The sequence below is a fragment of the Asparagus officinalis genome, chromosome 8, assembly GCF_001876935.1.
Source record: "Asparagus officinalis chromosome 8, Aspof.V1, whole genome shotgun sequence".
NCBI lineage: Eukaryota > Viridiplantae > Streptophyta > Magnoliopsida > Asparagales > Asparagaceae > Asparagus > Asparagus officinalis.
Window position 1 is genome coordinate 126,799,717 of NC_033801.1, and position 24,762 is coordinate 126,824,478.

The 24,762-nt window shown below is 35.4% G+C and overlaps 1 protein-coding gene across 2 annotated transcripts; it reads left to right on the forward strand.

Annotated features, from left to right (window-relative positions):
* Positions 1,162 to 21,154, forward strand: LOC109820595 (regulatory-associated protein of TOR 2). 2 transcript variants are annotated; one of them, XM_020386755.1, is made up of 23 exons: positions 1,162 to 1,813; positions 5,530 to 5,632; positions 6,457 to 6,539; positions 6,627 to 6,785; positions 6,870 to 6,986; positions 7,098 to 7,255; positions 8,153 to 8,307; positions 8,406 to 8,550; positions 8,629 to 8,707; positions 8,896 to 8,997; positions 10,082 to 10,165; positions 10,266 to 10,376; positions 10,523 to 10,876; positions 10,972 to 11,158; positions 12,653 to 13,198; positions 13,446 to 13,772; positions 13,875 to 13,998; positions 15,987 to 16,111; positions 16,219 to 16,364; positions 16,445 to 16,546; positions 18,198 to 18,283; positions 18,452 to 18,536; positions 20,357 to 21,154. In XM_020386755.1, exons 1-23 carry the CDS (start codon positions 1,514 to 1,516, stop codon positions 20,693 to 20,695), a joined length of 4,017 nt encoding a protein of 1,338 aa, XP_020242344.1. In that variant the 5' UTR covers positions 1,162 to 1,513; the 3' UTR covers positions 20,696 to 21,154. The 2 variants fall into 2 exon arrangements, with proteins under 2 accessions (XP_020242344.1, XP_020242343.1); XM_020386754.1 differs by having other exon boundaries at positions 1,163 to 1,813; positions 12,653 to 13,276.

The window sequence follows — 24,762 nt, forward strand, 5'->3', positions numbered from 1 at the left end:
TTTTTAGAGTATTTTGTCTAATTTTTAAAACTTTTGTTTTTTTTTTGTAACACTTCATGTAATTGTACATCGTAATTTTGACTATGGAAAGCTTTTTCCGAACTCATGCTTTTAAAGGGAATATGATTTTTGTTTACCTTAATTTTTCTTTTTTATAATTTTGAGAATGACTTTTGTCTCTTTAATTTGTTTGGTAGATTTTATATATATCTCATCCACATTATGTACATTTGTAGGTCTGCGTTATTCTTGGGTTCAACATTTGGGGCATACATTATTTGTCTCATTAATTTATTTGGTTTTTGCATATATGTCATTCATTTTGTAGACATTTATAAATTTAACATTTAATAATTTCATTTAGATTTATATTTTAATTTAAATTGTATCATTATCTTCATACTATGTATATCAAATAAGAATTCATCAAATAATTATCAACTTACTCTTACTTGATGGATTAATATTTGAATTCCAAGGATATTTTTGTCTACTAAAAGATTTTACCGAACTCGTGCTTTTAAAGAGAGTATGATATGATATGATATGATATGATTATTAGTGGGAGTTGCCAACAAGTTGAACAGCACAATTCTTTTTTTTTTCTTTTTCATGGGTGCCAGAATACTATTTGCAAGTTTGCCCAAAAATACTTCCCCAACATGTCATAATTGCACATATTTGCAATGATCATTAAACACGTTAGGATTATAGTCACCGTGTCACTATCGTTTTTTTTTACATTCATTCCTATTTTGAGCCCACTCGAATCTTTTCTTAATGGAACTCCGTACATATAATTTGGCAAATGACTAAAATATTAATCGAAAGGGAAAAAAAATCAAATGTGGTCACCTGATGTGCTGTGAAAATGAAGTGATAATTGGAAGTTTAATATATAGAAACAACCATCCTTCACAATTCAAGCATTACAATCAACAAAAAGGTTATTCATGATAGTTTCCTGAATATCCATAAAGGTTCATATCATAAGTGTTACTTCAAAAGTCTTTGAGGAACTTTATGCAATAAAATTTTTTTCCAGGACTAATATGAAAAATCCAGTTAAACCCCAGTTCCTTTTTCTTCAACAATAACCGAAAGTTCGTAAAAAAAAAAGAAGGGAAAAAAACAATACTTTAGAATTTTGAATCCATTTCCTCTCTCTCTTAAAATCTTTTTTTTTCTAGAGAGAGAAAAGTTCCTATTTATTTCCCACGCTCCTTCTTCCCCTCTCTCCGCCTCCACTCTCGAAACCCTAATTCTCCTCTCTGACTCTCTCTCACTTTCACTATCAAACGATTCTAGGGTTTCCAAAAACAGTAACTTGTGGGGTTTCAGGAGCTGGAGCGCGTTCCGCCGCTGGTCCAGCGGCTTCATCTAGTAGTCCTCGTCGGAGATCGCTTGCAATCGGAGGATTCTCAGCGATAGGCGGTGTTAGGGTTTTAGACTTGGTGCTGATGGCGAGGCTAGGGTTTGGGTGAAGTTGCCAGAAGCTAGGGTTTTGTTTGGAATGGCATTGGGAGATCTGATGCCTGCCCCTTTACTCTCGCAGTCTTCGGGATCGTCGCTGACGATCGTGACGAATCATGTAGATGAGTTTAGGTCGAGAGAAGATGGGGATTCGGTGGTTGGGAGGGAATCAGAGGCTGATGTTGCGGTGAATTCGGGGGCTGGGAAGGCCACTAGTAGTATTGCTTACTTGTCTCAGACCGTGGTTCTTTGCGATTTTCGCCATGATGGGTTTGAGGAGAACGTGCCTTTGGGTCCGGCAGAGAGCGGGCTGGTTTCGAAATGGCGGCCGAAGGATCGGGTAAGTTTGAGTTTTGAATTCTACTTTTATTTGCTTTAATAGTGATGATATAAGCTATATTTTGTTTATCTGCATTGGAAGTCTCTAGGGGAGACTTGAACTTAAAGAGGAAGGAAAAGAGCAATGAGATTTAGGGGGTTTGTAAGGTTTTTGTTTGAAAGTGGCTTGCTGAGTTCATTATGGGTGATAGGACTGAAATTGATCATTAGATATCACATCTCTGTATTGATAGAGCCTTAGCAATTTCATTTAATCAATTTGGGGAGAGCTCTGAGAGTCATGTGTTATTGATAAAGTTGAGGTAGTAGCAATTAGCATTTTCATGTCTTTCCTCCTGAGTAAAGAAGGATAAAAAAGCTAGTCATTTGGGCATCACTTTGGGTTGGCTACTTGTTTATGGTCAAAAATTTATGGCCAATAATGTTTATCCTTTCGTAAGCCATACTTAATAAAGCTAGACGAGAAAGGAGACATTTTTCCTAAAAGAGCCGCTTTTGAGGAGTGCATTTGTTTTATATGATTGTTGCAAAGGTAAGAAGTATCTCTGTCTACTGGCCTTCTATCCCAAACTAGTTCCCTGTGTCGATTATGACAACTGCTTGGTATTGTGTTCAATGTTGATTAGACAGTCCTGAAGCAAATAGCTATGTTATTTCTTACACCAATTCAATCAGCATCAGGCGGTGACATTTGGTAAATTATTATGGAACCAATTGATTTGTGATTGTGATGCAGTTTAGTTCAGATATCTTGTTCAGAAATTCACCCAGGAAGTATTAAAATTAGTATTTTGAACAATGCGAGCATTGTCTTATCTATATCCATACGGACCACACCTTACTATCTTCATTAGATCCGATCCATCTATAGATAACCGTAGGTAGGAAATTGAATAAGACAAACATGTAAAAGTATTAAAAAATTTGTTGTATGGAAGAAATATACGAAATGTATATTGACAAAATAATGCATGCGCTACAAAATCTTGGCATTATAAGACATTATAAGACAAATATGGCTCCGTTTTGTCCCAAGTCTTGGAAATCATGATTGGTAGATCTTTTTTTTCTATTTTCTCTCAACTTCTCTTTCATCTGAAAGCTATTTTTCTTTATGTGTCTTAATAATGAAAAAATGAGCTAATATTGTTGAAAAAAAAAGAAATCAGTTATGTTTTGATTATGGCGATATGCATCCAGAGTTGTATCTGAAATAAATATCAATATGTGACACTCGAAGTACACAACTAAATTTCTCTCAGATTACGATGGTCTTGTGAGTATATACTAAAACATAGGATAGGAAATAAGTGCATCCGTAGTAAATTACTAAATTAGTGGTTGCTCCTATTGTTAAGGATAAAAAGAGAGTCGACTGAAGTGGTTTGGTCATATACAACGAAGACCTTTTAATGCACAAATTAATAAAAATAATAATATTATAGTTAAATGGGGGCAAAGACATCTAGAGATAGATCTAGGAGAACTTGGTTACCAGCAGTTAAGAAGGATATGATAATAATTCACTTAATGGAGGAGATGACCTAAAATCGAACGGAATAAAAGAATGAGTACCCCAAACATTTGGTATAAAGGCTTTGTTGTTTGTGACACCTGAACAAGTATAGAGTCTTTTCATGTTTGGATCCAAAACCTATTTAAATATAAATATGAATATCTAAGTTGGTTAGTGCTGTGCATTAGAATTGATATAGTCGAATCCAGTCTATCTATTTGGACTCTAATTATAGTTTATGTTATAAACTTTAAATGATTGTTTGGCATTATTGCTATATATATATTTTGAAGTTGGGTCTACTGGTTCTAACAAAATTCCTTCCTAAATAAAGCAAACACCAAAATCAGAAAAAGTTCCCAGTTTCATATCATTGTTGATTGCCACCTCTTTCTTTTCTTTCTTTTCCCCTCTTTGACGTAGAGATTGCTTTTGGAGTTTTTCTCTATACTTGCAAATCATCTGATGCTTTCAGTTTTGAAAAAAAATTAAAAAAAACTACCTGCACAGTGCACATTGATTCTGATTGAGAGAAGCGAGGAAATTTGGCTTTTTCACACTGCAAATTCTTTACCAGTGCTTCTTCTCTCAAAACCTTTATTTTTAAATTGGCTATCAACTTATCATACATCTAAAATTCTAAAAAGCACTTATTTGCTTTTAAAAATGGTGCATGTATTCACATTTGCAATGCTAAACAGATCCTAAAGGAAATCTAATATAAAACTTAAGGAGAAGAAAGTTAGGATGAACGTGTCTGGGTTTATATAACAATGTTGAAGTATTTTTTATTGAAATTGACCAGTTTTGGTATTTCCTTGGCTTCTTTTTATCTCCAACAATGTGGAAATCCAATTTTGTTGCGCTAGAATCTCCCGATTGTTTGACAGTTATGGTACATAAGACCACCTTGGTAAGAGACCAATATAAATTTAATGATAAAGCATTGTTCAATTAGTTTAGTATTTTTTAGGCTGTAGAGGATACTTCCAATTGCTACCAAGATAATATATACTACGCTATCTTTGAATTGAGCTTATATGCTCTGTCCAATTTTATAGAAATATCACATAAAACCTTCTAGCTCCCAGTATCCTAGAAACTTGGTAAATGATTTTTACCTGCTGTCTTTTCATTGTACAAATAAGGGCCTAAATATTGTTTAGCTAGCAATGTTGAGTTTTAGCTGTTGTTTTTTCCCTTGAAGAAAACAGTAGCACAACATAGTTAGGCCCTACTGTCAGTAGATAGAATGTTGAGGTAGTTTTTTTTTTATAGTCTCTATCTTATTTCTTACAATCTTTAAATAGTTTTCGTCTGAAGACTATGAAGGCTAACTTATAGTGTCTCCTTTTTTGAGCTGGGTTCTAAACAAGTGTCATGCTTTCTGTTTTCAGTTTCGACATTTGTTTGGTATCATTTCCATGTACTTTCAAATAAGTCTTAGATTAATTGGAATTGCTGAAGGTTGTCTTAAGAAAGTTGTTTTCTTATAGCCTCTCCAGCAGGTAAATTTATGCGTAATTTTCAAAATTGAGTGTCCTTACATAGGAATTTTTTAATAACTCATGACAGTTGGGTTCAGTCAATCTTTTGGAGCATACACTTATTCTGTGTTTAGTAGTTTGTTCTATGGGATTATCAGGTAAACAATGGAATCATAATTCAAGTGATGTGACTACCCTTTCATCTGTTTACTTTTTGAGCATTTGGATCTGGACTTGAGAGGTCTTGTAGTTTTCTTAGGACGATCAACCAGCGAAGTATAATTGAAAGACAATTTGATGAAAAATTATTAACTCTTCTAACATAAAGCTTCTTTAAAGCCTTGTGCCTTGTGTTGGTTTAATCAATTGCTCTTTTGTTTCCTTGTGACCTCTTTCACGTCCAAAGATGCCTCTCACTCTTGTGCACAGGTCTTAAATTTTTTTATTTACCTTTATTCTTTGTCCCCGCCTCAACTAATTGTATTATTGTTTGTAGGGAACCTAAGAAGTTGTTTGTAGGGAACCTAAGAAGGTTCCTGTCTATTGTTTTGAAGGGATCCTCTGTTTTGTTGTGAATATATTATTTTTCAAACATCTATAATGTATTTTAAAGCTTTTCCTCTTTGTATTTCTCTCCCTATTATCCATCAGGTGAGAGAATTGACATGATAATTTAGCTTGCAGATTGGTTTGACTATAAGATTTCTAGTGCAGATGAAGACCGGATGTGTGGCACTTGTGTTGTGTTTAAACATTGGCGTTGATCCACCTGATGTAATAAAGATTTCTCCTTGTGCCAGAATGGAATGCTGGATAGGTAACGCTAATCATGTGCTACTGTTTTGTTTCCTGTATAGCCAAGTACTATTACAGGACAATATTGCTGATTATCTTTTTTCAGATATGAACGTCCACAGCTTGAGCTACTGCTTGCTTCAAAATTTTGACATGGAAATTTTAGTTGTCCACAACGCTTTTTAAGAGTTTTGCAGCGCTTATGAAGTTGGATTGAAAATTGTTCATAGTGTAATGTGAGCATGAAACAGTGAGGCATATAAATGGAAGGTTCATCTAGATGCTGCTACTTTTTGATTCTTTAGGAATAGGATAAAAAAGTTAAATTGACAAATGACTTCACTAATATTGTTTTAATCATTTAAAAGATTCTTTTGTGAAAGTAAATAACAAACATATCATGCATGCACACCCACAGAGAAGAACAGAAAATGGGGAAAAAAGGAAAAAAAGTACAAACTCACGTGCAAGACTATCATTAAGTAAATGCCCTGGCATCGTCTGATCTTCGTTGTCATTTACTTTATTTATGAATGCGCTGTGAATTGTTTGATGATTTCAAATAATCAGTTTCATTCTACTATCAGCAGTTTGGTTGCGATTCGATTGCAAGTGCTTGGGGTAGCAGCACCGTTGAAGAGAGTGGATACTGTAAAAATTAAAATTTATAACTAAAGAATTGAACTACATCAAGCTAAGAAGTAATAAGAAAGGGAAGCATATAGAACTATGTAACTTGAATTAATGGAGATATATAATAAACATGAGGACAATTAAGAATTAACAACATCAATCCCACAACCTGTAGTTGATTGATAGTTTTGATTTTCTTTCTGGATGTAACAGATCCGTATTCTATGGCTGCCCCAAAGGCTCTTGAGACTATTGGGAAGACTTTGCATGCTCAATATGAACGATGGCAACCTCGGGTAACTGATGTGGATCTCTTTCACCATTTGTTGCCATTACTTGAGAACCCACCTGAAGTTGAAAATTTTGTGTCTGATATATAACAGGCTCGTTACAAGCTTCAACTTGATCCTACAGTGGAGGAAGTGAAGAAGCTTTGTAATAATTGCCGCAAAAATGCCAGGTCGGAGAGAGTCTTGTTTCATTACAACGGTCATGGAGTACCAAAACCTACAACGAATGGTGAAATTTGGGTTTTCAATAAGGTTATTTCTGATATATGAAACTTTGTTTTGATAACAATTAACAAGGCTAGATATTAGTTGTTTTGATTACTGAATCTTGTACAGAGTTACACACAGTATATACCATTACCCATAAGTGATCTTGATTCTTGGTTGAAGACACCGTCAATATATGTTTTTGACTGTTCAGCTGCTGGGATGATTGTCAATGCATTTATAGAGGTACAACAGCTGTCCTGCTATTATATTAATCATTTTTTTTTCCATTTGGGACAAGGTAGAAGTTTGTTGATATTTTCATGCTTCTGCTGTTCTTATGTTTACTTTTTCTAGCGTCAAGAGTGGAATTCTTCTGGTGCATCTGCTACATCAAAGGACTGTATTCTGCTTGCCGCCTGTGAATCACATGAAACTCTCCCACAAAGTTCTGATTTTCCAGCTGATGTGTTCACTTCCTGTCTCACTACACCTATTAAAATGGCACTACGGTGGTCAGTTTTATATCCTTTTGTCTTCACTACATTGTCTGGTTATATCTAGTTGTTATAACTATATATCTTCTGCATAAACACGTGCATGTTGTTGCTTTATATCTTCCGCATAAATATGTGCATGTAGTTGTGCATGTAGTTGCTCGCAATGTTTCCTGGTAACTTGACTTATATTTCCTAATACTATTTTTTGTAACCTTCTCTTTCTATTTTCTCATATTTGTATAACTTCTTTTAGGCTACGCTGAAAAAGGATATATCAAAATCGCACCTGTGGCCCATGAAACTTCTTATATACTCTGGTGTAAATTTGACAGTCTTTTATGTGCGCATTTGAGTTCTCATTATGTCTGTTATCATATCATTTACAATTCTATTCATTTAGAAATTAGGACATTCTACTTCTGGAAAATTTCTTTTGCTGCCAGTAAGTGTACTGGTAACTATTGTTGTTCTGAATGACTGCAAAACTATTTGGACCCCTCTCTCTATTTTTTTTCCAGGCCTTGTCTATAGGTCAGATCTTAGCAGAACATCATGGTGCTACGCATACAAATCATTAAATGGTGTTTTCATACAAATTTAACTCTATCTACAATATTTTGGCAGATAATTAATCATCATGCACATATATCTAAAATGCCACTTTGGTATCTCATCAAGGCATCTTGCCAGAATAATCAGATCGCTTTATTTGATGAAGTAGAGTAAGGTTCTTGCAGGAAAGATTTGTACTGATTTTTTTTGTAAAGTGTGTTTCACTTAATATATGCATATTCATTGTCTTTGACATGTTTAAATTCGTTTAAAGCGTGTTGCTTCTAATTTTTGCAAATTGTGTTACCAGAGTACATGTTTACTTCTCATTTAAACATTTTATTCTCGTCTCTTGCTCAGGTTTTGTTCAAGGTCCTTGCTTCATGATTTCCTAGACCATTCTCTTATAGACAAAATTCCAGGTCGCCAGAATGACCGTAAGACACTTCTGGGGGAATTGAACTGGATTTTTACTGCTGTCACTGATACAATTGCTTGGAATGTTCTTCCTCATGGTAAGGATTTACATTGATTGTAATTTCTTCCTAATATACATGATATCTTCTAGAGTGGGTTTCGGTAGTGTGCTGATGTGGGAGTTGGCAATTTGCAGATCTTTTTCAAAGGCTGTTTAGACAAGATCTACTTGTCGCTAGCCTATTTCGGAATTTTCTGCTAGCTGAGCGAATCATGAGGACAGCAAATTGTTCCCCAATATCTTATCCATTATTGCCGTCAACCCATCAACATCATATGTGGTATATGTATTTGTAGAATTTTTTATCTTTACTTCCCCAGTGTTCACATTTGTTTTGCTCAACAATTACACTTTACAGGGATGCATGGGACATGGCTGCTGAGATTTGTCTTTCTAAGCTTCCACAACTAATTGATGATCCAAATATGGAATTTCAGGTTTGTTTGGTGTTGTTGAAGCATGTTCCTTCACTGCTATGTGCTTGATTAACTGTTTCTTGAACTTCTATTGCAAGTGTCTTATGGATGACATAATATTCAAAATTTCAGCAATATGAATTTATCCTGTGTTATTTCTTTCTTATACCCAATTTGTTTGGACTTCTTGTTCTTTTTTCCCTCTTCAGCCAAGCCCCTTTTTCACAGAACAGTTGATGGCGTTTGAAGTTTGGCTTGACCATGGTTCTGAACGTAAGAAGCCACCGGAGCAGTTGCCAATAGTACTCCAGGTGAGCATTTGTGTCTCATTGTTTTGTTCCTGTTAAGTTATGATGTTCGTTCATCTGGTGACTGAGCTTCTCATAAGGTGTTTTAATAATTTTTGTCCTTTTTAATTATATTTATTATGAAGGTCTATGAAGCAGATTTTGTTTATGTTCCTGTTGTTCACATCAGTCGTTAGTTTTCTTGTGACAGTTTGTTGGGTCTGCTAAGGTTTACTGGTAGCAAGAAGAATAAGGGCTTTACGTTACTAAGGGATGAAGCCTATTACCTAAATTTTGCACCAATTGAATTTCTCAACCAATATGGAAGGTTCTGTTTTTACACTGTTCAGTGGGTACAGACAATACATATACATTTAATTATAATCAGAATTCAAGGATGTGATTCTATCAAAGAAAAGAAGCATTAGCAATAGATGAATTGGTAAATATGTTAACAGTTATATGGACCCAAGTAAATATATAATAGGAGGCAATAGATTAGGTAATTCTCTGACTGTAACTGGAGTCAGTGACACTGGTCCTTCGGAATAATCAATTTTTTCATAACGATTCATGACTGAATGATGATTATGGTTGACATGTCACAAGGCTACTGAGTCTCTTTTCCTATGAAGACGCATCTACAGGTAGCTATACAGTAGAAAGAGATTTAAGATGAAGATTGATTGATAATTGTCCAGGGAACAAGGTCATTGAGAATCAATTACCGAACAATATCACCCCACCAACTTTAGAGAGCAAATGTATTTTAACTTTGAGTTTTCTATTAGATGGATGTAATGTGTAGTTTTTTTTGGGTATCAAAAGGAGCCCTCTACTTTTTTTTCCTTCTTCCTGACGTTGTTCGATCCTGTAGTGCTCTGTAATATTTTAATTAGTTGTTGATTGAGCTCTTTGTAGTGGAGAAGATGTGAATCTTTTTGCCTAATTTAAAAACCGTTAATATAAAGAATTGACCAGAGTCATCGGACTCTGTTGATTTCTTGATATGCATGTTTTCTGTAGATTTGTCTTGTTACTGTTATGAATCATATATTTATCCTGCTCATTTGGGTTTTTTTTTCTGATCACTTGATGGTTTTTCTAGGTTTTGCTTAGCCAATCACATCGATTCCGTGCACTAGTACTTCTTGGAAGATTCCTTGATATGGGACCATGGGCTGTGGATCTGGTATTTTCACTGTTTCTGCATTCTTGTACTCTTTTCCCCTTCTTCACTAATCTAGTTGAAATTTGCGAGCCTAATTCAACATCACATTTTGGACCATTAGGCTTTATCTGTTGGAATCTTTCCATACGTGTTAAAGCTGCTACAAACAACTGCAATGGAGCTGCGGCAAATTCTTGTGTTCATATGGACCAAGATTCTTGCCCTTGATAAGGTATTGTTGAGATCAACTTAACCTTGAACTTAACAGTATCGCATTTTTTGTTATATGCTTTTGATGTGTTTTTGTTTGGCATTATTCGAAGAGAAGCAGGTTAACCTTCGGAATATTCTTTGTTTATTTTTTTCGTGGATTTTTAGTCTTGTCAGGTTGATCTCGTAAAAGATGGGGGCCATGCCTATTTCATCAAGTTTCTTGACAGCATGGATGCTTACCCCGAGCAGCGTGCGATGGCTGCTTTTGTTTTAGCAGTTATTGTAGATGGACACAGGCGAGGGCAAGAGGCATGTGCTAAGGAGAGTCTAATTCATGTATGCTTGAGACATCTACAACTCGCAAGTCCCCATGAAGTACAGTCTGAACCTTTACTTCTTCAATGGCTTTGTCTCTGTCTTGGAAAGCTGTGGGAGGATTACCCAGAAGCACAGTTCATAGGCTTGCAGTTGGATGCACCTTCTATATGTGTACCTCTGTTGTCAGAACCACAACCCGAGGTGATAGATATTTTCTTCTTCTCCAATAAATTTTAACATTCCCAATTGTAAGCTTAGTCCTTTTCCTTGACCAGGCTACTTTTTTCTCGTGACAGGTTAGAGCTTCTGCAGTTTTTGCTCTGGGAACTCTCCTTGAAGTTGGATCAGACTTTAGAGATGGAAATGGTGTTGATGATGACTGTGATGATGATGAAAAGACAAAGGCTGAGCTGAACATCATTAGGAGCCTTCTGTCAGTTGTTGCAGATGGCAGTCCTCTTGTTAGAGCAGAGGTGGCTGTTGGTATGCCAAACATTTCTTATTGTCTTATTTTATGTCTTGAATTCATGCATTAGTATACTGACATTTTAGTATTTAATAACATAAGTTCATCATCCTCATTAGAGCAGCTACCATTTCACTAAAGTAACTGTCATTTGTACTGCAACTTGGTTCAGTAGTAGCACTCTATCTACCCTAAAATCCAACCTAATTTTCAGGTCTTGGATTCAAGTCCTCTTTCAGTCTGTTTGCATTGTTGAACACTGAGCCTGGCTGGATTGAGGCCTGTCTTGGGGTACACGTTCAATATGATACTTTGAACAATATTTGCTATGTAGTGTAGACAGTTAGATAAAGTGTTCAACGTGTCATTTTCTTCTTTACCATGTAAGGTATATGGTTTGCAGCTACAAATACATAGATATGCAGAGACTTTCAGTAAACAAGTTTGACAATAGTAGTAGCTTGATCTTCTAATATCTAAGACCCTAATCAGTTTCTTATACAAGATATAATGTGAAGCAACTGCTTAAAGAAGTGTATAGTTCTAATTAAATAAGATTAATCAAAGTCACTCAGACTTCAAAAGTCCAACAAATAATTCAAATGGGAGGGGGAGACACTAAAGCCAAATACATTAGGATAACTCAATTTTTAACATAGTTTTTTACTGCTCTTGGGTTCTTGGATCGTGAGTTTTAGAGTCTGGATTGGGAATGCGCCGAAAATTTATTAGTGCCATGCAGATCGGTTATTGGTTATTTCTCTTTCCCAGTTTTATGGGTTTATTTAAACTGAAAGGCATTTTATTGACCCTTCATATTTCGTATATGTCCAGAATTGATTTATTGTTAATAGAGCCTCACCAGGTGATAACTCAATTATTTATGGCGTTACTTTTTTACTATTGCTTTTTGCAAGTGGTATTTATTCAACCATAATAAGGCTTGTTGAATCTTATAGAGCATCTTTTTACAGCCAACTTAAAATCCATGCCACTTCAGCATACCACGACCACTATAACACATGCACACAACAATCATCTTTCTGCATGTGAGCACGTGCAGTTTTTACTTTAATGAAGGAAGTACAATGTGTAAGTTATGTGGAGTCATCATTTCTTCCCCGTGTTTCAACATGAATCCATAAGAGGGTCTATCATGTTCAGAAATGATTATTTGCCATTCTCTAATTGTGTTTGATATATGTCCAATGAACCTATATTGCTCAGATATTACTTCAGTGGAGGTCTGTTGTTTGCTGCATGAACATGTGCGCGCTGTTTCTAATTCATCTCTGTCTGAATGGCATCTGATACCATTCCAGAGTTTTTTAAATATATTTTCTCAAGCTGTTTCCATAGAGAATCTTATGGAACATATGATAGAGACCATTTTCCTTGTAGTTTTTTTTCATTTTTTTTTCATTACTTAGGATAAAGTGATTCAGATGATGCAATGCTTTGGTCAGTTTGGTTTAATTGATTTGTGAATAAGACTGTACCTTCTTTGACAGCTCTTGCCCGCTTTGCCTTTGGTCACAACAAGCACTTGAAATCAGTTGCTGCTGCATACTGGAAGCCTCCACCTAACTCTATGCTTAATTCCTTGCCATCATTGGCCAACATCAGCAGTCCAAAAAGTGATGGTGCTAACCCTTGCCAGTATATGCAGCCGGGAAGATCACTTTCCTCCCAAATTGGGCCTGTGACGAGAGTTGGCAGCGACAGCATGGCCACTGGTCGAGATGGAAGAATCTCCACAAGTAGTCCACTTGCATCTACCGGGATCATGCATGGCTCACCAGTATCAGATGACTCCTCTCAACATTCAGACTCTGGCATGTTAGTAAAAGAAACTACTAGCAATGGAGTCATCAACTATTCCAATAGATCTAGGTCTCTTGACAATGCATTGTATTCCCAATGTGTTCTAGCCATGTCTACTTTGGCGAAAGATCCATCTCCTCGGATTGCAAAGCTTGGCAGGAGAACTCTGTCTATCATTGGTATAGAGCAAGTTATTTCCAGGACAACAAAGTATAGTGGAAGTACTCACCAAGGTGAACATTCGGCTCCATCTGTACCCTCTAGTCTTGCTGGATTGGCACGATCATCATCGTGGTTTGACATGAATGCTGGTGATCACTATTTCATTTTCTTAGGCTTTTCCATTTTAATAATGTGTATCCAGTTTTTATTTGTGTTTGTCCTTTGTTATTTACATCTCAAATCCTGCAAACCTGTGCCTATAACATTGTAGAATTTTGGTTCAAATTGCTTTTGTTTTTATGTTAATTTCTTGTGCAGGTCATTTGCCAATGACATTTAGGACACCTCCAGTTAGCCCCCCAAAACAAAATTACTTAACAGGGTTACGACGTGTGTGTTCCCTAGAGTTCAGGCCGCACCTACTGAACTCCCCAGAATCAGGATTAGCCGATCCACTTCTAGGTTCTGTTGGACCATCAGGTTCTTCTGAAAGTCTACTCCCACAGTCAACTATATACAACTGGAGCTGTGGTCATTTTTCAAGGCCACTTCTTACAGCAGCTGATGATAATGAAGAAATCATAGTTAGAAGAGAAGATAGGGAGAAAATTGCATTAGATCGTATTGCCAAGTGCCAGCATTGTTGTGAGTAGATCATATTCATACATTTCATCTGTTTACAGGGTATTGTACACTGATCGTATTATTCACTCATCTTTATTCTTATTTTGTCTCTTTGCATTGCAGCTGTAAGCACGCTTAATAATCAAATTGCTAGCTGGGATACCAGATTTGAAACTGGTACTAAGGCCACACTGCTGTTACCCTTTTCACCTATTGTTGTTGCTGCCGACGAGAACGAAAGAATCAGGTGATTAAGGTGTATATAATCTTTGTCTGATAGTATTATTTGGAGGGAATGTTTTATGCTGTTAATATAATTTTGTTTTATTTTTGGAGATGTACATCTCACATGCGTGCTTCTAATTGCATTCTAAATAAATGTCATTTACTTGGTATTTGGTCATCCTTTTTATCTTTATGATTTGTATAGGTTAACTTTTTTTTAAGCTGTTATCTTTTTTCTTCCAAACGTGTGGTTTATGGGTATGATTTCAGAAAATATGGGTCATGTCTAATAACCAATGGTTCATGGTAATTTAGTTCAGTGGAATGGCTTTGTGACTGTATTCAATGAACAGAATATCTAATTTAAAGAACTTCTATTTGTGCATTCATGGTTTATAGTGTTACTGAATTCAAGCATAATGGTTAGTGGTTTCTTATTAATTTTAGTCATCTGTTTGATGCCATCTCCATCATCACAATCTGATTATTGAGGTTTATATCCGTAGAATATTTCTCTCTTAGGAAACATTGTATCATTATGGCTAATAACCAATGGTTCATGGTAATTTAGTTCAGTGTAATGGCTTTGTGACTGTATTCAATGAACATAATATCTAATTTAAAGAACTTCTATTTGTGCATTCATGGTTTATAGTGTTACTGAATTCAAGCATAATGGTTAGTGGTTTCTTATTAATTTTAGTCATCTGTTTGATGCCATCTCCATCATCACAATCTGATTATTGAGGTTTATATCCGTAGAATATTTCTCTCTTAGGAAACATTGTATCATTATGTATACTCTCTGAAGTATCAAGCTTGTCCTATGCCCATAAGACTTTTATAATTGGTCTCTGATTTTTTTAAAAGTTGCGCATCGGCTCATTTTTTGGTGTCGGGGTTATTATTATTATTATTATCATGATTTACAAAAGCAGTTATGCATTGCCATGATGTTCTGAGTGTTATTTAGTGTAATAATGGGAAAGATTTAAGTAATCGCAGAGTATGGAATCCAAGGAATCAGACCCTGATTAGTACTGTTGGCTATACCAGTTCACTAAATGTGTTTCAGGTCTTTTAAATGGTTCTGTATAGGAAGTTTGTTGCCTTCGAGGTTTACTCATAGTAAGAGGAGGAAATTAACTTCTCACGAGTTTCCTAATCTTGCTTCATTTGTAGCTTTGTTCTTGGCGGTAAGCCATCCAATGGGTTTCTTTGTGTTCTTTAACAGGTTTCAACTTGAAACATATTATAAGAACGAAGCAGATAATACACTGCAGATTGACACATAGGAAAGAAGAGTTTGAGCAGTGCAGCTGGCTCATCAATAAGACTTTTCTTATGCTAAGCCTAAGGATAGCTAAAACCTTTCATCTTATGGAAGTTGCTTAGAAGTATCCGTTTTGGATCTCGAGCACAGGGTATAGAAACTTAAAGCATGCACTTTAATTTAATTGCTGGCAACATGATCATTTGCTATAAGTTTTGCGCATAGTTAACCAAGTGTAGATATAATGTGATAGTAGTTGTCCAAAACAGCTATCCTTGTTTGGATTACATGTTGAATAGTTGAAAAGTTTCATCTCAACTGCTTTAGTTGCATCACTGTTCACGCAAGTCATTATATGTCCTGTGCGCCTTGCCCAGTTGCTGTGCCTTTAATCAGGCAAGTGCTTATTTGGCCCGTGCCTGTCTCTGTGTAGGCTGCATTAGGATGTTTGCGTAGTGATATAGTCAATAAGTGAACCTCTTTATCATTTGGCCCATTCCTTCCTTGTAATGCTATGGACACATTTTGAGTAAATCTGGTTGATATACCTTCTCCATCAGCCTGGTTTATGTATCAAATCAGTTTCATTGAGTAAAGCTAGTAGGGTAACACTGCTAGTTAATCATTTACATCTTTATTATATAAAATTTTGCAGCATACATTGTACAACCTGTCTTTAGCATTGAGATACTACAAGCATATGATTATGCTACTAATACCTAATTTTAACTGTGTAGGGTATGGAATTATGAGGAAGCTACCTCACTGAACACTTTTGACAACCACAATTTATCTGACAGAGGAATTTCAAGGCTTTGCCTTGTAAATGAGCTTGATGATAGTTTACTTCTAGTTGCTTCAAGTAAGTTCCATCTCTTCTTGTCGGACTTGTAGGTATTGTTGTCAGTTGTAGAAAGCTCTTTTTTAGTATTCTTTTTGAGAATGGCGCTATACACATGCTATAAACAGGCGATGGAAATGTTCGGATATGGAAGGATTATACTGTGAGGGGTAAACAGAAACTTGTGACAGCATTTTCTTCCACTCAAAGTCATAAACTTGGTGGTCGAAGTTTGAATGCAGTTGTGGACTGGCAACAGAATTCTGGCTATTTGGTAGTATATCTTGAATAATTGTTTTTGTTTTGCCATTGCTTTTAGGTGCTTACAGTTTTCTGTCTTTATCTTGTTGACAGTATGCGTCTGGTGATGTATCATCTATCTTGGTTTGGGATCTCGATAAAGAGCAGAATGTTTGTTCCGTATCATCTTCTTCAGACAGTAGTCTATCGGCTTTGGTTAGTTTTTTCCCTGCTACTGTATATATACAAAATTTATTCTCCTGCTTTTTTTAATTGATTGAGATTAATCATTTTTGACCTATATGATGTAAAATTTGCATCTATCTTTCAGCAAGTGTTTTTCTATTCTAATGTTTCAACTTTCAATATGCTTTGTAGTGCATGATTGATCCACTTGGATTGCATTGGTTTCTACTTCTCTTGGTGTTTCGTTCAGATGCATAGAGTCGCAAGCCTTGGTGTATCGTTTATTCTATCAATTTTAAGATGTTTGATCATTTTCAACCATACCAGTTTATTTAGTTCAATTACCTTAAAGGATAGTTTAGCCATTTTTATTCCTTGAAAGTTAAAGTGGATACTATAATTTGAAGTGCAAAATAGCAATTATGATAGTTTAGAGGGTAATTTTTAGAAATACCTATAATTTGGTGGGTGTATGTGAGAAAACCCCTTTATCTATGAAGAATCACAACTTGAAATTTCACTGATGCAATTGGTGAGTACGGATTTAAAGTGGGCATAGTGATACAGCTGCTGTCATTCAGTTTCTTCTTCTTATCTCAATATAAAAGGGGCCGAAAGCAAAAGGTTGAGTTCATTTTCCCTTCAAATTATCAGCACTATTTAATAATTTCGTTATTATCCATATTGGGCCTGAGTTCCTTATTTTCATAAAGATTCCACCCGATCAAATGTGCAATAAAACTTATATGATAGGTTGACATCCCTAGTTTTAGGCCTTCGTCCCTGCTAGTCTTCTTTCCTCCTTATCCATGACAATCATTAGTTTCCCTATTTTTAAATGGGTTTGGGCGCTTCATCCTCCAATGTATCAGTGGACAAACTTACTTGGTTGAACTATTTTGTTAGTTTCAGTGCTTGTGAGCTTGAGGTCATTCTAATCTAATGTTGTAAAAAGCTGCGCTTAAGCGTTATGGGACCTTAGCCGCTTTACAGTCAAAAAAGCCGGCACCAAAGTGGATGCGGCATGAAAAGTGGGTAAAAAACAGACACTAAACCCAAAATCGACCACCGAAAACTCTCTTTGATAATTTACATCAAGTCATTTAACTTGTTGGCTATTTGATGCACATAGTCCACAAATGTTATTACATTGTGTATAATATTTTGTTAATATTATATTGTTATTACATTGTGTATAATATATTATTGTTATGACATTGTATAATATTTACATCAAGTCATTGTTATTCCATTGGCTACTTGATAACTTACACCGAATGTTATTACATTGTGTATAATATTTTGTTAATATTACGTGATTGAATCTAAGTATTGTTACACATCTATTTCATGCTTAAGATCTGTATAAACATATATGTGCAATTGGAGAATTGTTTCTTCCAGTTTTTGCTTGTTTTATAATTTTTGATTTTTCCTTATTTATTATTTTTTGAATATTTTCCCTTATTAAAAAAAAAGTTGACCTGGCAGTTTTTCCTACTTAAGCCCCGCCTAAACCCCAAAAAACCTTAATGACACCTTGTGATTTTCCGCTTGTTAACCTTGCTTGATTCTTACAGTTTTTTCATACTACACATTTTTTTTTTGTTTCTCATACATTATAAGCTGTCAATCTATTTATTAACAATTTATTATTTCTGACACTATTCTGTTTTTATAGTCTGCATCTCAAGTTCATGGAGGCCAATTTGCTGGTGGCTTTGTGGACGGGTCTGTCAGAATCTTTGATGTTCGTGCTCCTGACCTGTAAGTTCATTCTGATGTTTTAATATAGTATCTAAGTTCACTCTGATAGTCATGAAAGCTTGCTATGTTGATTTATTGGGAGATGTGACCTTCAAATTTTTCTATTTTCTTTTGAATTTTGTCCTTAAATGCTTTATATTGATGTATTGTTTACAATTTATTTTGTAGGCCTGTTTGTTCAACAAGGTTGCATACTCAAAGAGTGGAAAGGGTTGTTGGGATTGGCTTTCAGCCTGGCCTTGACCCGACAAAGGTAATAATATCTTGTGTCCATATTACAAGCGTACACACAATATGTTGTTAGGTCACAGATGCACCAACCCAGAAGTGAGATGAAATGAAGCACAAAATCTTGGAAGTACAATACAAAAAGTGGCGATGATATGAAAAAAAGGGTCCGTGTCTGATATGGTGTCCATACAAAATGAATTTGCAATATAAGTGTCCACTCTTAGTCATAGACAAAAAAAGAAAGGAGAAGAAAATGGAGCATCTGTTCCCAATCTTTCTTGGCATTGAATATTACCTTTTTTTTAAAAGAAAAATCAGTTTCTGTCACCAAGATCGTTGCAGTAACTTTGGGACTCATACTTTGAAGGGGTAGTGCATGATTTTGTTCCTATAAAACTTGTGCTATGAGAACATATAAAGGAACGTAATTCATTTGATTCAATGCTTGTTCATACAAGTATGCTTAGAAAATGTGATACAACATTTTCCTTTATATTATATTTAACATCAATATTACCCTGGTATATCTCTTTTTGCCTCTTGGCTTTGTTATGATCACAGTTAAATATTATCAATAGCAACCTATCATCTTCTTCTTCCTGACTTATTTTGCAATTCTCTGAGAATTTTGAGAAAGCCAACTTGTTCGAAGTCTTCTGGATATTCTGGGAACCTTGTGTTTGGTGCCTGATCCAGTTACAATGAGAACAGGGTTTGATAATGATGATGATGTGATACGGGCATGTTATGAACTTACAAAGTTAAAAAATGGGCATATGGCAGACTGACTAGAGGACTTAACAGGGGATTTTAAGGCCTTCTATTTTTTACCCCCTTACTAGGATGGTGGTGTTGGTGGAAACAAATAGTAACTTTATGGCTTTCATTGTCTGCCCATTTGCATTATTATGTGTGTCTCTTTGCATTTGATGACCACAGTAGCTCGGGGGATTATGGTGGTGTTGGCTGTAGCTTAGTATGGGTGGTAGTGGATTTTGTTCCTTCCAGTTGTCTATGATTTTTCTATTGAGTGTTTTTTTTCCCTATTCATGTTGACTTTATTGGACTTTTCCTCTTCTGTGATTACTTTTTGATATTTACACTACTGATATGCGCCTAGATAGAGGACTGCATTAGGCAGCCTACATCCTTCATTAAGATGCTGTGGGATCTTTATAAAATGAATCCTTTGAAAATTTTGGGTGAAGTTTTGCATTCATTATGTAGTGTGGGCGTTCTGAAAGACATCTTTTTTTTTTTCAAAAATTATGGGCAGATTTTGTGTGTTATCAGAGGGCAATCTCATGTTGATCATGTTCTATGTTTTCTCTGGCAATTATTGTTTCTAGTGTTATTAGGAAACCATGATGATCAGTCATTTCAATACCTTTCTTTTGATTATCAGATATTTGTGTGGGAAATTTCAATTTGGTGAAACAACAACAACAACATCAAAGCCTTTATTTCAAATGTTTGGGGTCGGCTACATAAATCCTATTCTTTCATTCCATTTTATTACAAGACATCTCCGTTAAGTTAAAAATAATCACATCATTTTTACTTCCAACCAAGTTCTTTTAGGCCTACTTCTAGGTCTCCTAGCCCCATTAACTATAATACTATCATTTTTTCTAATCGCTACACTAAGAGGTCTCCGTTGTACATGGCCAAACCATCTTTGCCGATTCTCTCTCATTTTATCCTCAGGAGCAACCTCTAATTTATTACAGATGCACTCATTTCTTATTCTATATTTTAGTTTATACCCAAAAGACCAGTTTCAATTTGGTGAAAACAAAATGATTTTGTTAATGTGTGATATTTACTCTATTAAAAATGCAGATTGTGAGTGCCTCTCAAGCTGGGGATATACAGTTCCTGGATATCAGAAATCCTGATAAAGCATATCTCACTATTGACGCTCATCGGGGCTCTCTCACTGCATTGGCTGTTCACCGCCATGCCCCGGTTATTGCAAGTGGATCAGCAAAGCAAATTGTCAAAGTCTTCAGTTTAGAGGGAACACAGCTGAGCATCATTAAATATTACCCAACATTCATGGGTCAAAAAATAGGTTCAGTCAGCAGCCTTACTTTCCACCCTTACAGAGTTCTTCTAGCTTCTGGTGCTGCCGATGCTTGTGTATCAATTTATGCTGATGATAGCTATCAAGCGAAGTAGACTTCACATTTGAGCATCGTGTCCCAATGAAGAGCTACACTGATAACTCTTAAATCCAACGGCCATGGCTACAGGGACAAGAAGAACAGAGAGGTGATATCTTGATGCAACAGCCCCCAAAGTGAACTTGTATGTTACGATATTCATTAGCCTCTGCAGAATATCACATGTCATCAGGAATTCTGCATAAATACCGTTGGAGGCTCCCAACAAATAATCTAGATACCTAGGTACAAATCTGTGAATAGTTTCTTTTTCTTTTTTATTTAAATCAATTTGTAAAAGTGTCATCCTCGTTATTTGACAAGTACGCTTGTATCTGCCTAAATGAAAGGTAGTTGTTTTGTATCAAAAAAAATTCTTGGCTAACCATTGTCCTGATGTTTAATATTGTATCTGTGTACCAAGTGTTTAGCACTTGGTTAATTAGTTGAATACAAGCTGAATTTGGATGTACTACAAGGGTCTTAGGCAAGCGAAAAATCGTATACTGATTCACTGTTTGTTGACTTGTATCAACAAAGAGAACAAGGTGTGGCCCCAGGACATTTGTGCTGTAGATTCTTATTTCTTTGTCAGTGATGGCCGTTCTGAATTTGGATAGAATACAAGTTCGATTTTGCTGTCAAGTTCAGGTGTGTGACTCCATTGTCAAGTTATGTGCATGCAGTTTTGTTGTCAATGTTAATATGAATTTTAAAGGTTGGGAATGAAAAATCCCTTGCTATGCTCTTGCTGTAGCGTTGTTTCCTTTTCTTTAACTGCTTTGAGCATCTACTTATGTGGAGATTGTTTATCTCGTAAGAATGTACATACGTTTGAGTTTTGCTATGCAACTCTCGCTGCGTACTGATGTTAGTAAACTTTGTGCCGTTTAAGTGGAAATCTGTTTTCATGAAATTTCCAGCGGGCATACTGATGTTAGTAAACTTTGCGCTGTTAATAAGTGGAAATCTGTTTTCATGAAATTTCCAGCGGTCCTAAGTCCGTCGTAATTTTTTGTATTTCATGCTTGGCGGTGGTATTGTTTCATTGCTGTAGCTACTTCTAAACCTTGTTCTACTCGTCAACTATGTCTCATCTTGTAAACCTCGGCTTATAGCATATCATAGTTTGATATTTGAATAAATTGCGAGTCTTTGTATTAACTTTTATTTCTCGCGCGTGCACCGGTAGTTTAAGTTTATAAGCTTTCTGTACATTTGACATTTGTATTTCATGCTTGACGAAGGCAATGTCGATATTTGGATGTATCGTGACAACGGTGGCTGATGCTGATGGCCTTCTTGACTACGGTGAGGTCCATCTCGGATACGGCACGCAGCCACGGGCCCCCGTCGACAGCGGGGGTAGCTCGGCGTCGCAGCCGTGGTCATTGTCGGTCAATGGAATGTGAACGGGAAGGAGGAGGTTATTTTATTTTTTATTTTTTATTTTTTTTGGTGTTGCTAAACTTTTGATGGTAGATGACTTTCGACAAAGTAAATTCGGATAATGCACTTTAAATATTTAACATGATAATTTTTTTTTCCAGACCTTCTCACGTCACGCTCATAAGATAATTTTAGAACATTTTAACCTTTAGTGTCTGTTGAATTAACTGTCGAACATACCCTAATCCTATTTTGAACTAAAATTATAGTGTGTTTAATCTTACTAAGAACTACAAATTGAGTAGTTCTTGTTGGGGGAGAAATCGGGCTCAATCTAGAGTGGATAGGTCTTAACAGATATTAGGAATCAATTTTAATTCAAAATGTATTGACTCAAATTCCTATTTAAACTTATCACTCTTTCTTATTTTATCCGATGTGAGACTATACTCACATATTAATCATCTCAACAACTCTCCCTTAATTTGTGAGTGTAGTTCAATTCAACTATAATTCAATATTCCATGGAATTCATTAAGTTTTTGCACCACTTCACTCGTGGGCTAACCAGAGAATGCATTCAGCACATATCTATCAAACATCCGTAAGAACTTCCACCGTTCGTGGATTCTCCCGACACCTTCGGTCTTCACATCGAAGATCATCTATTTTTTTAATTACTTGTACCATGACCTTAGCTCTGATACCGTTGTTGGGGGAGAAATCGGGCCTAATCTAGAGTGGATAGGCCTTAAACAGAGATTAGGAATCAATTTTAATTCAAAAGCTATAGCTATCATGTATTGCCCCAAACTCCTATTTAAACTCATCACTCTTTCTTATCTTATCCGATGTGGGACTATTCTCACATATTAATCACCTCAACCGTTCTGATGAAAATTCGCACGTTTACCTAGCACAATTATTAAAGTGCAAATTTGGACACTTTAGGGGATGCAAAAGTCAAAAATAAGTGAGGGTATATAATTGCAAATTAAGCGAAACTATAGGGTATTTAAGTGCTAATTAGCCTATCATCGAATATAAAGATGATGGATGGAGGGGAAGCCTAGAGATCTTCTGCATCTAGAGGAACTATTCCATCTACATGAATTATGTACTTCATCTAAATTATATGAAAAACTTTTAGTTGTGTGGCCCATTAAACCAAACCAATAGTATTAAGATGGAAAAAGGATAAATAATTATTTGGTCATACTTTGCACAAACATAACTTGCACAAAATTGTTTGGTCTGTATTCAAACATGACTAAATATTGTAAAGGACAAAAGCTAAGTAATACTCAGAATGAAGAAAAAAAAGTTAACATAAACTTTTATTAGATTCTTTATGGCAATTAGCATAATTTCCAGTGAATCTCGAGAGATGTTGAATCTCTAATCCAGGATTTAAGTTCAAATCCAAATAATTTAGGTGACTGGGGTCCCCAAGTGATTTGGAATTGGATTTCAAATATAGATCGTAGTCCGGTAACATAAAATCTATATCTATACCTGTCAGAGCCGAATACGAGTACAAATCAGATGAGATGAAAATAAAGGCTAAATTTCATGAAATCCCCCTTAACTTTGGATGGTTATTAGAAAACCCCTCTTAACTGTAAAAATATCAGAGAACCCCCCTTAAGTTTAGGGATCAGAAAGCCCCCCTTAACTTTGAGATTTTATCAGAAAGCTCCTCCTAATTTAGGGGGATATTCTGATAAAATCTGAAAGTTAAAGGGTGTTTTCTGATTAAATCTGAAAATTAAAGGAGTTTTTTTGATAAAATCTTAAAAGTTAAAGGGGGTTTTGTGATAATCCCAACACTTAAAAAAAGTTTTTTTGATATTTTGAAAGTTTGGGTGTGGGGTGGGGGTGGGGTGTTCTGTTAATTGTTCAAAGTCAAAGGTGTGTTTATTGATATTTTAAGGAAACACTAGTTCTTGTGCACGTGCAATATTTGCACGTGGTTAAATAGCACAATAATTTTTTTGTTTATTTTCTTATTATAAAATAAGTCAGATTCATTTTGAGTTAAAATCTATAAACATGGATTATTACATTTGCCATAAAATTTATTTAAATATTTTTAAAATTTTTATGAAATAGATAATTAATTTTAAAAACCTATTGGGGTCAGGAATAAACAACTAACAAGTTTGCAATAGAAGCTAGGGAAACGTAGTACATTCTTAAGAATTATTAATATTTACTTATTTTGTTTATAATGATACGATCTCATTTTTAACTAACTACAAGGCCTACCATTTTTTTTGTTGGGCTCATGTGAGTCCTTATTGCAATGAATGTTATACAATTTAAGTACAAAGGAAAAATATGAAAGCGTTTGGAGACGAAGGAGAAAGGCAAACTCGGGTTTTTTTTCAAAATACAATTGCTCTTTTGTATATCGCTGACGTGAATGAGCCTAAAAATATTAAACTCTACTTTTTAGGGTTTATCCACATGAAGAAAAATAAAAGAGGACTCGTCACATGAAGTTTCTATTTTTTGGGCCTCTATATAATTATGAAGAGAACATTTTACATTCATCAATCTAACCTCTAACAATAAAATAACTTAATAATTAAAATAAATTCCCCTTCATTCTCCTACGCTTCCCTTCACCAGATCCAAATCCAAACAAGCCCTTACTCTAGTCGATCGGCGACTGCAGCGTTGACGGCGACG

Coding starts and splice junctions, on each gene's coding strand:
- LOC109820595 (XM_020386754.1), top strand. CDS start 1,514: ATGGCATTGGGAGATCTGATGCCTGCCCCTTTACTCTCGCAGTCTTCG. Junction 6,540..6,626: donor ATGAACGATGGCAACCTCGG/GTAACTGATGTG, acceptor GATATATAACAG/GCTCGTTACAAGCTTCAACT. Junction 7,256..8,152: donor ATTAAAATGGCACTACGGTG/GTCAGTTTTATA, acceptor TCTCTTGCTCAG/GTTTTGTTCAAGGTCCTTGC.